The 12,483-nt window shown below is 42.9% G+C and overlaps 1 protein-coding gene across 1 annotated transcript in view; it reads left to right on the forward strand.

The window, feature by feature from the left end:
* The window catches only part of TMPRSS7 (transmembrane serine protease 7), a 731,423-nt gene that overhangs the window by 176,407 nt on the left and 542,533 nt on the right, over window positions 1–12,483 (forward strand). The window contains exon 10 of the mRNA XM_069636244.1: window positions 11,480–11,708. Coding sequence (XP_069492345.1) covers window positions 11,480–11,708 — 229 coding nt within the window. The remainder of the gene's footprint in view (window positions 1–11,479; window positions 11,709–12,483) is intronic.

Here is a 12,483-nt window from a genome sequence, read left to right on the forward strand (position 1 = left end):
ATTCTGGAACCATACACGAACACGCTCCAGTTATTTCAGAACGTTATACAACACATACAGCATGACGTGGTACGTCATGCTGTTAATAATGGAGAAACTATCATAACAGTCGGCTCAAATTGATGTGAGACTTTCGACCAGCCACCACCCTCAAACCGACGGACAAACCGAGAGGACCAATCAAACTCTGGAACAGTATTTGCGCTGCATGCTACAACAAACTGAAAAAACTTGGAAAGATATCCTTTGGATAGCCGAATATTCCTACAATAACTCTGTCCACTCGGGAACTGGGAAGACCCCGTTTTTTCTTTTATACGGTAGTCACCCTCGAACCTCGGAGTTGGATCCACTCCAAGATCTTGGAACACCAGCAGTAGACCACCTGCATTCTACAATCACCCAAGCCTTTAAGGAAGCCGTTTCTCACCTTCAAAGGGCTAAAGAACAATACAAGAAAGGAGCAGACCAACATCGGAAGGAAGCCCCCCAATATCAAGTAGGAGATCAAGTCTGGTTATCCACCAAATATCTACCTCTAAAAGGACCACGCACATTCAACCCAAGATACCTTGGTCCCTATTCCATCACTACCATAGTAAATCCAGTAGCGGTCAAGTTGGACTTGCCCCCTCACATGAAGATACATCCGGTCTTCCACGTCTCTCTATTAAAACCCGTGCAACCTCAAACCCGACTAACTACATCTCCAAAACCTATTCTAGTTGATGGAGAACTCGAGTTTGAAGTCAAAAGCATCCTGGATTCCAAGATCTCCAAATCTAAACTATTTTACCTGATTGACTGGAAAGGCTACGGTCCCCAAGAAAGATCCTGGGAACCTGCAGAATATGTCCACGCGCCTCGTCTAATCAAAAGATTTCATCGAACATTTCCTAACAAGCCCAAACCCCCGGAGAAGCCCGGTTTGGGAGGGGCCTTGAGGGGGGGTGCTGTCATGATCTCTGCTTCCAAAAGATCAGGACTTGCCTGACTCCCTTGGAAGCAGACCCATAACCCCGGTTCCGAGTGCCAGCCAGTCCCAATTGGGACCTTTTGGACCCTGTCCTGGAGCCAGTGGCACCAGGCTCATAAAGATGCCCAGTCCCAGCGCTGGAAGCGCCGGGCTCATAATGCTTGGGTGGACTTGCCTGCAGCAGACCATGCTGCTTACTTACCTGCCAGTTGAACCCCTGACCCTCTTCTGTTTGGGACTACTTTTCCTGTTGGGTGGGGCAGGAGCCACTCCCTAGGTTCAGAACACTGGAACTCTTCTGCAAAGCAGGAACTCTTTTCTTAGGCGTGGCTGTGGAAGGAGACACCTAAGCACTACAGGAGGCTATTTAAACCACACCCGATGGATGAATCTTGCTTTGCGTTATTCTGCATTCTCTGCAGCAGAACGCTCATCGTGTCTTCTGCTTCTGATCCTGGGCCTAAGGGAACAAAGGCTTACCATCCTGGAATCCAGTCTTCAGCAGCACCTGTAAAGACAAAGAAAGAACAGGTTAGCACTACGGTCTTCAGTGGCAGCGCATCTCTTACCTGGTCCATCGGCTGTCACCAACGCCTCGCGCTGCATTCCGGCATCTGAAAGACAAAGGCTTACCTACTCTTCGCATGCTCCGGAGGTCTTCGCACTGCATTCCGGCATCTGAAAGACAAAAGCTTACCAGCTCTTTGCACGCTCCGGAGGCCTTCGGCGCTGCATCCCGCATCTGAAAGACAAAAGAAGGTGCGTTTAAAGACATTGGGCAACTTTATTACTCACCTGCCATTACTCCTTCCCACGCCGAATCCAGTGGGTATTCCAGCACCCTTCAGCTTCTCTAAAGCTCCGAACTTGTACCTGCAAGATAAAAGGGACAGTTAGTGCGCATCGTGAAGCAGGCTACAAGCGCTTACTTACGTGCTTCCAGGCGCTTCTATTCCTCACGCGGGTTTGATCCTCAACTCTCATCAGCCCGCCATCCGCCATCGCCGGAACCCTGCAAAACAAGAGATATCATTACAAAAGACTTTTAAGACATTTGAAGTGCCCAGAACTTACCGTTCGTGCAGTTAACGACAGACAGCAGTCCTCTGAGGTCAAGAGGCCTGCACCCTTATCCAGTGAAGAAACTGGTTACGGCACCCTGCCCCGAGGCAGATGGAGAGCTCGGCGTTCACTTACCTAAGGTGAGGGTGTTAACCTTTGGGGTTCTACAGGAGAAGAGAAAGGGAAGAGGAGAGAGGCACCCAATAACCCCAGTTCATTAATCCCATATTTTCTATCTGCAGACATCTTACTCTTCGAGTCAGACATACAGTGCACAGAGGTCCAGCCCAAAGAGCCAACCGTGTGTTACACATCACCTTTGAAGATACGGCATTCACCCAGTCAGGAGCGGCGCCTCTGCGGGAATCAGGTGAGCGTTACACAATGCCACTTCCGTATGTGTTTTATTTATAAGGGTTGGAGTTACTGTAGATGTGTTTCTCTTAAAAAAACTCCATGTAAAGATTAGCTATGCTTGGGGCCAGAGTGGCCCCCATCGCCGTACCCTGAATTTGCAGATTTATTTTCTCCATTAAAATGGAAATAGTTCTCCTTTAGATCCATTTCCGTACACCACATGATGAACGATATTGGAGTGTTAGTCTCCAGTTCTGATAGTCTAAGGCATTCTCCCACCACTTCCAGAGACAACTCTTGAGGAATACTGGTGTATAATGCCACCACGTCCAAGATCAGGAGTATTTCTTCTTGTGAGTCAAATGTTAGACCCCCCATTTCTCCAATGATCTGTGTTGTATCTTTTACATAAGAGGCCATATTTTTTACTAAAGGTTGTAGAAAATGGTCCGCAAATTTGGATAGAGGCTCCAGGACAGATTCCAAGCCAGATACTATCGGCTGTCCTAGTGGCTTCTCCATGGTTTTGTGAATTTTTGGCATAGTGTAAAACCGAGGGATTTTAGGTTTGTCTGTTTTTAGGAAGTCTGCTTCTTTCGATGAAGTCCACCCCCTCTCTAAAGCTTTTTCTACTTTTATATTTATCACACGGCTCAGACTCTCTGTAGGGTCATTATTCAGTGTCCGGTAGCTACTGCTTTTGCTCAATTGTTTATTACATTCTTCAATGTAGGCGTCTCTATCCTGTATCACTGTTCCCCATTCTTTGTCAGCCTTACGTATAATAATAGTTTTGTTAGTGAGGAGTGAATTTAATGAAAGGTTTTCATTTTTGCTCATGTTCTGATAGCAAAACGTTTTTTCTTTGCTATTTTACAACCCCTCTATCTCACTCAGTACCCGATTCTCAAATACTTTGGCCTCAGCAGTTCTACTTTGTAAAGGTGGCATGTAGGTAGATTTTCTCCGCAGTCCACTGTCTTTTTCAGAGTCTCTCCCCTCAATCTCAGCAAAATGTTGTTTAAGGTGCATTTTTCTCATAAACTCCTTAAATTCTTGCCTAAACCCAGGTTTATTGTGTAGGTTAGTTGTAACAAATCCTATATCTTTTTCCAATGCTCTTTCTTCATTTGGTGTAAGTATGTACGAAGACAAATTTACCAAAGTGCCTGCATGCTTCTTGTTACCCTCGGTTCGAAGTCCCAGTTCTGTTGGGCCCGCTCCAAAAACTGCTGGCCTGCATACCCACTTCTGTTGTTGTACGGTCTTGATCTTCCTTGTCCTCCCTGTTGGCCATGTCTGCCTGGGCCCCCTCTTCCTCTCGATGGTGTTCCTCCATCTCCAGAACCCCCTTCGCTTGAACTAAAAGAGGTATTCCTAAAGTGTACACTATGTTTTCCACCTTGCTGTTTAGATTGTGCTGCACCTGTCTGTTCATTAGTGTTGTAATTGTCTTGGGTGTACCTGAAAGCTTTTTCGTGGCTGAAATTCTGCACATCTTTTTTCATCCGTTTAATTCTCTCCTTAGTAAGATCTTCTTTAAATTCACTAATTTCTTTAAGCAGAGCTTCTGCTCTTTTTTTAGAGTTCTATTGGGGCCAGTTTTTTTAATTTCCTCCTCTAGTGTTTCCAGATCTATCTTAATTTTTTCAGTCACTTCACAGCTTTAAATCCGATTTTTCACTGACGATGTGGACTGAGCACTTTCTGAGTCCGTCGTGGTTTGTGTCATCGTCCCAGATTTTGCACATCCGATCACACCCTATTCAATGGGCGGGAAAGCAATTACCTTGTGTATAGTTCCTCCTTGTTAATAATTAACCTTACTACTTTCGCGGCACCGGAACATGCCTCCAACATGCCTCCACCATCTACAAATGCATTATTGTATGTCATTTCTGAAAGAAATATACAGCCCTTTTCTCCAAATACATACAAATAAAGATTTTCTGAAATACTGTGTCGGGTGTTGTAGAAAATCTTCATGTTTTAGCACTGGTCGGGTAATAAAGTTCTAACGCTGTACTCAAACACTCAAATACTACCTGTTTTTAAAAGTCACCTAATTAAGAGCTGTATATTTAGTGCGTGAGGTAGCTAGAAAATATTGCATGGGGTACATTTTTCATATTTACTGTATGCAGCATTGTTAATGTAACTCATGTAGTAAATATCCTATGCAATACCAAATTATAATTAGGGGGTATTTAAAATTCCCCTTTTTTTAAGTTACAGCCTTACTAATAATGATGCTCTTTGTTGTAAGATAATCACTTCCAGTGCACATTTGTTGATCGATTAACTAAAATTAATAGAATTTGTTCACAAACCATCCCTATTTTTGAGGACATGTCTTTAACAATTTCCTAAAATTATAAAATACATTTTACAGAAATTTTGAAAAATGTGGGTCCTGTGTTAGACCCTCCCACCTGCCTCCACAATCCGGTATCAAGACCACTCTAGAGATAAACTGTCTCTACTTCAAGGTTTTCCACTAGGGTTTACTAGACCTGAGAATTGTATTCAAAGGGCTGCAGCTTCTAGCGGCTTCTATCATCCTATTTGCTCCTGTTTTTCACTGGCATTAACAGCGATGTTCTTCTCTCCTGAATGTGTCTTGCTCTCAAAGATGACATCCTACAACCTTCATTCTCAGTTCCACTGAATTATTGGTCACATCCTGCCTACTTTCCAAACGGTGTTGTGAATCTCCTCCATCCATTGGTGTCATACACTGCATTCTCTCACCCTTTTTCTTTTTTTTTTTTTACAGTTTTGTACTTTTTGCTCTCTCTATGTCAGCTCCTATTCCATCTCACTGAACTATTCATACAGCTGTATTATCTCCTACCCAATCATGTCATGCCCCTTCTAATTTAATTCTCATCTCTCCTAATTCTTCTACTCCCCTTATTTCTATAGGGCTTTTAAACGCCCCTCATTCCAAGTTTGGAGGTAATTATGGCGCTATTTGTGCCATGACTACCTCCAATACCGGTACCGAGTCCGCCCTGGTTCAATGGGGATTTACCGGTCTATTCCGACCTTTGCGGGACCGGAAAGTCCCCATTGAAAAAGCCATTCCCCATTCCCATTTCAGCCCCCATAGGGCTCAATGGGAAGGGGGAAGGCGCTAATAACGGTACCACAAATTGCGGTACTGTTATTAGCTCTGAAGTCCCTCAACAGGCCCCGTCCATAACGCCTGGTAAAACCAGGCGTTAAGGAAGGGACACGCTAAGGGACCTCGGAATAGGGCGCAAAGGGATTACCGGCACCGATGTCCTTAACGGTGCCCGGTATCCCTTTGCGCCCAACTCAGAATGAGGACCCTGTTCTGCCTGTAATAAATATAATATGGTTCTTGACACCATTTTGGGACTTAATTTACATTTACTCTGCCTAACTGAAACCTGGATCCTTCCCATTGATCCTGTCTCTTCTGCTTCTCTCAAAACCTCTTTCTCAAGCCTTTCTCACTCCACATACCAGTCTGGCAGGGCTGGTGGGACTGGTATCCTATTTTACTCTTCTTTTACCATATTTTCACACTCTATTCCTCTCCCTTTGAATAGAGGGACTACCTCCTTTTCTAAACCCTATCTCTATTCTTTCTTGGTTATCTATCTTCCCCAGGGCCCTTTTGTCTACTTTTGTGATAACCTGGAATCTCTTCTTTCCTTTATTCTTCTCTTGGGATCATCGTTTTTGGCACTTTTAACATTCATCTACTTACCACTGAGGCATCCTCTCCATTTCTTGAACTTCTTGATGTCTGCCATCTTCTCCAGTACTGTTACCTCCTTCTCATACTTTGGGTTCCTCTTCTGCTCCTTCCACCTCTACTGACACGTCTAAACCATGTAGTTCCTCTGATCACATTCTACTTTAATTTTCCTCTGCAGTTACTAATCCCTCTGTCTCGTCTATCTCCTTGCCAACTTTTACCACTGTTATCGCATCTCCTTTGATACTTCCTTTCTCCTGCCCTCCCTCCCATCCCTCGCTGAATTTGATCTTCTATCAGCTGAATCTTCTCTCACAATCTCTAGCACTGGTCTGCTCTCTACTCTTGACTCCCTTCACTCTACTCATGCCTTTTGTCCTTCCTGCAAACCCTCCCAGCCTTAGCTTTTGTCTGATCTTTCTCTCCATTCCTCGTTATGTTGTGCTGACCAACACTGGAAAATAATCTCAATCTTCTGCTGACCTTGCTCTACTCTCTTCCCTACACTCATCCTATAATTATTCTTTGTGAACTGCAAAAAAGATTACTTCTCATACCTAAATCACTCTTATCCTTTCCACCCCTTTGTCTGTTTCAGTTCTTTAACCACATTGTTTCCGCTCGCCCCCTTGACCCTTCTCTTACTTGCTCCCTCTCCCTGAAAGATTTTGCTAACTATTTCTCTAACAAAGTTGCTCAACTACGTTATTCTTGTTGCCCGTGAAATAATCTTCCGGAGTCCTCCGGCCCCTCTCCTTCTTTTTCTCTGTCTTCATTCATACCTCTCTCTGAATCTGATGCTGCTTCCTATTTATTTCCAGCTCAGTCTACTAGTTTCCCTCTCAACCCCTCTTCATCTTTGCTCATCCCTAAAATCAATCTTCTTTTACTTCCATTTCTGATTTATCGCACCAATATGTCTCTTACTGACATTAAGGATGCAGTCATTCTTCCAATTCTAAAAAGAGCCTTCTCTCAACCCTTTTTTTCTGGCTAACCTTTGTCCTATTTCTCTACTGCCTTTTCTCTCCATAATTCTGGAATGAGTCGTCGACTTAAAAGTCTTATCCTTTCTTGATCATCACTCTCTTCTTTCACAGCACCAAGCAGGCTTTCACCCTCCTTCCCCCACACGTAACCAAACCGTAGGCTATCTCAATCACTCCTAACTACTCATAATTCTACATTTTATTTGATTCTTATCCTACTTGAACTTTCTGCTGCATCCAACATGGTTGACCCCACACGCTCCTCTCTACTCTTTCCTTGCCTTGCTTTTTTTGGTTCTGTTCTCCATTGGTTTCAATCTTACCTATCTGATTATTCTTCCTCCATGGTTGGTTAGCATTCCTTCACTTTTCTCTTACTACCTTGTATCCTGCATGGATCACTTTCACTCTTACTTCTCCCGTCCCATCTATTCTCTCTTCATTTTGGCTATCCTCTTATTTCTACGTGAATTCTCCCATTGTTTTACCCTTTTCATCCTTTTCAGATTCCCTTAATGTCACACTCTCTGCTTATCTTCTTGCAATAAAATCCTGGATCCATGTTCACTTTCTACACCTTAACACAATAAAAACTGAGATACTCGCTTTCCCCGCATCTTATCTATTGCCTTTTTTCCCTCCACATCTAGTTCTTTTCCTCCCTCTTATCTTCCTCTGCATGTAATCTTGGCAAAATCTAGGTGCAATCTTTGACGACTCCTCTCTCTCTTGGAAGCCTGCCTGTTAATAGTGCCATGGTCAAGGTTACAAATGAAACATCTAGTCCAAAATATCCTCAGACATTAAGCCCTATGTTCATAAGAATTAAAAGCCATCATTCCAGTTCCCCAGTCATTTTGAAATGATCTGCATTGGTGGATATACAGCACACACCTATTCAAGGGTATGCCCCTTTCCGCTCAAAGTCTGTTGGCAATAACAAACAATGCCAGCAAAACAAAGTCTGGAGAGAAACAATATCTTTGGTATTAGTTCAGGGATGGGATTGTATCCCGAAAGGGAAGCCACAAACTATTGGAACTGAAGGGAGTTAAGGGTGATTTAGGAAGTTATATGTCACTTCAGAAATCCCATTAACAATCCAATGTTCTAGTAAAAAATGACAGCTTACTGGTCACATGCTATGTAAATCACAAATGGGCTATAATGATCATAGGCTTTGTAGATCTAGTACAGAACATGGGAGGTGGGCAGAGACAAGTCTTCTTTAACTACAGACAACCCACATTTCAGGGAAAGAGAAAATGGCAGCAGGTACCCTCAGGAGGGTCTTCCCCTCCCTGAGGACCTCTTCTTATTGCTGGGGTTGTTGAAGCAGGTACCTCCATCCCGGATTCAGCCCAAACTGTCCAAATTCTATCTATCAATCTCGATCCAGAAGATGCCATGATGTTTCCTAGGCCGAAAGGCCTCCTTTACTGGTTTGACTAAATCCCATTATGACTAAGGGTTCTAGCCATAAGTAATACTCATTGCACCCACATGGTTATGTCTAATGGTTTTTATTGCTTTTGTCCACGAGGATCTCCATGTCATGGTTGATTCCAATTTCTTTCTACCCCCTTAGGTAGCTTATTCTTCCCTAAAGTGACTCAAGTAGGTTGCGGCTCATGGTCTAAAAAAGGGAGAAGTTAATAACTGAGGGATTTCCTGCACACTAGTGATATCAAACCAGAAAATCAAAGCACCCATCCGCATTATAAACATACAACAGGATCTAGCCACATCAGATCAAGGTGTGCTGCTCTGGATCTGCATCCTCCCAATTTAGGTCCTTTGAAAAACGTTCAGTTCTTGGATGATTAGACAAAGGCTTATGTGCCTCCAGTCTAAGAGCTCAGCTGGCAGTCATGAGGGCATTTAGGCAAGGATCAAGGAGATCGAGGCAGAAGGCAGCTGTCTCCTAAAAGGCTAGAGTATGTCCCTTCCCCCAGTTAGAACTCCATCCCCCCGGAGATTCTCCCTTTGCTTCTTCAAGCACTTAGACCTCCTAAAACCTCTTTTCAGATGTCTCATTGAGGTTTCTCTCAATAAAGGTTGTGTTTTTAGTTGCCATCAAATCTGCTAGGTGTCTTGGTGAACTTGGGGTCACAATGTTTACTGAACCCTACCTGAGATTCCCCATGATGGAGTGATTCTCAGGCCATTTCCCTCTTTTCTACCAAAGGTATCTTTATGTTTTCACCTTGATCAAGATCTTACTCTTCCCACATTTGGACGGAACGACCCTGTCATCACTGTTATATGGGTAGGGCCATCGAAATCTATCGAGAAAGAATATCTGTATTTAGGAAGCCATAAGCATTTGTTGACCTCTAGCCGTCCACGCTGACTATGAGCAGATAAATCTGAGAATGAGCCGATTCTGGATATGAAAAGCAACAAGTTCCTTTACACTTTCATGTCCTTGGTCAGTCAACCAGGGGAGTGGCTGCTTCCTGGGCAGTCTCCATTTCTAGCACTTCTACATGGGCTTCTCTGTCTACTGCAAACTGGACCTGTAGATGTTTTTTTTTCAGGCAACGCCACTCTTGATCATTTAACATTTAAGCTATTTGGTTTATATTAAACATTTTAGTATGAGTTGTATGTTGGTGGCTTGGTGTCTTCTCAGTAAATTCAAGACTGAGTAGAGGAAGAGGGGCAAAGTGGGAATGCCAGATTTCTTTCTGAGATAGTCCTTAGGCTGAGTACTACTCTTCCTTTTCACTGACTGTCCTCATCTCCTCCTCCCTCCCTTTCTCCCTGAAAGAGGAGAAATGTTTGCTCTGTCAGCTTGGGAAAATGTTCAGGGAAAACTGAAGATTGGGAGGGTTTTTAATGCCCACTCCATAATGAGGAGGAGCCATTGGACAAGGAATGAAGAGAAAAAAACACCTTTATTAAAAAAACATATTACCGGTGGCTCAACCTCAATTAATATGGGCCTGTTATGGAGAAGAGTAGAACTCTGAGTAATAAAGATTACTTGTAAGTAATATTGGCATTTTAACTGCCTTCTATAATTCCTCTATGCATCTGCTGGTAACTCCAGTAAACGACTTGTTCACTGCAATGTTTACAATATTGTTAACATGCTCAAGCAGAATCTGTTCATCAGCTTGCATAGGGCTAACGCCAGGTAAAAATAATGACTAAATAGTCTCAGCAGAGCAGCCATCATTTCAGCCTTCATAGAAATGAAGCCCATTTCCAGAAGAATGCTTACAATATAAGATGTACTCTTTTGTTATGTTGTGCTAGGTAGGTAAATTTAATAAGTATGACAATGACCCGAGGGTATCTTGGCGCTGAAAGTCCACTGTCCACCGGTAGGCCCCCACAAGCAGAGAGGCAGGAAGGCCAATCCCATACTCTAAGCAAATAAAAGAGTCTTAAGTCTTTTTTCTGAAGGACAGATGGCCAGAGATGGCCCTCAGGGAAGGAGGAAAGGCGTTCCAAAGAACTGCAGCTGCCACTGAAAAACTCGACCACCTACGATACTCCTAGACAGCCGAGGAAACCAGAGGAGCAAAAGGTCTGCTGAGTGGAGATTTCGGAAGGGAACATACTTGATAAACTTCTCCTGCAAATACACAGCTCCAGAGCCATAAAAAGCCATATGGACAATGTAAAGAGATTAAAACTTGACTTTAGCTTCCACAGGGAAGCCCAAGACCCTTTTCCATACTTTACTTAGCAGTTTGTTTATCTCCATTATGAGAGCTCCACTCCATCGTGCACCATGGGCATGTTTTGCCACATATAGCCTAATAAAAGTTAGGATAGAAAGAGATCCTGTCTGTACCAATTTCCCAGACAAGCAACTGACTTTGGCACTCGACTCGCACTGATGTTAACGCTTGCTTAGACATTTTAAGAACCATATCCCTGCATAGCAGTAGCCATCGACTAATTGCAATCTTTTGTTATCGATCCTGCAGTTTGACCAGCAATGTTGATATCTACCCATCATCAATATTTAGGTCAACGTTCAGGTTTAAGTGCAGGTCTTGAATATGAATTTAATGTGTGACATTTGAACCTGAAGCTAAGCGAGTTGAGGAGGACCTATGGCTCTATGCATGTCAAGAACTCACTGCAGGAGTAACCTGAGCCTTGAAACCTGTAAATAGAGAAACTTACCTTGTTTTGTAAGCATTGTTCCTGCATGGTGTGTGAGAGGGCAAACATTTGGTGTAACAGTAGGCCAATGTATGTCACGTTCATCTAATGGATAAAAAAAATCCTACATTTGGAAAGATTTAGCTACATCTTTGGCACCAGGCTTTATGTTATTTTGGAAAAATCTGCCCAGGTTCAACATTATTTACTAAATAACTCATTGTCAATGTTTTTCCACAGATTCGAACTGTCTGTTCGACTCGTACGCAGATCGGCCTGGCAGGAAGTTCCCTTTGGATTTATCGTTAACTTCGAATCGAGCCATTTGCCACATTAAACTGATTGCCTTGCTTGGTCATATAATACGACTCTCGATATTATCTATTCAGATTGAAGCTGATAACTGCATAAGTGACTCGCTTACTATTTATGATTCACTGGTGCCAATCAAAAGCAAGATTCTATATAGGTAAGTACAACCCTCTGGAAATGCCAAAAAAATGTCTGTATTGATGTAAGAAGCCCGCCACGCAGCACAAACAAGCACAAAAAACGACATCACCCATAGGGCCTTGTGGATGTAGCCAGACATCTTTGACATATGTCTTGTTGAACAATTATGAAGTAGTCACCCTATAGTTAAGAATAAACCTATTATCTGTAGGAATTCTATGTTGGATAACTTTATACCATAAGACGGATTGCATGACATTTTCAAATGAGATGTCTGGCCCAGGACACAAAAAATGGAAAATGGTGTGCAAATCCCTGTTACCATTGCTAAGATATAAAGGGTCAAAAAGGGTGTGTTTTTCAATTTTTGCATTGGTTTTCCCATAGGGAAAATGTAAAATTGCTCAAATTGCTCATTTGCTCAAGTGCCCAGCCCAATCTGCTAGACAGATTTTTGCCAAATAAGAAACAAATTGGGCACAAACCGCCTAAAGGAAATCCTGTGATGTTTGTCGTAAATCCAACCAGTGTTCTTTAATCATTCGGTGAAGATCAGGGTTCCACTGGTACCCAAAAGTTAGTTATAGCTCCCATGATGCATTTATGTACCCAAGGCTTTTCATTTCCGAAAAACCTGCCATACTGAAAATTAAGATTTACAAGAGTAAATTAATCTAGATTATGTTTTGAAAATGGCAATAAAAGCATATAGGGGAGTGAGTAGGATGGTTTTGAGGCTGGGGAGCATGTGGACAAAGTAGGAGAGGAGGATTTGTGAAGGTTTAGAGTAT

This window comes from Ambystoma mexicanum, chromosome 7p (assembly GCF_040938575.1).
Source record: "Ambystoma mexicanum isolate Mex_15411 chromosome 7p, UKY_AmexF1_1, whole genome shotgun sequence".
NCBI lineage: Eukaryota > Metazoa > Chordata > Amphibia > Caudata > Ambystomatidae > Ambystoma > Ambystoma mexicanum.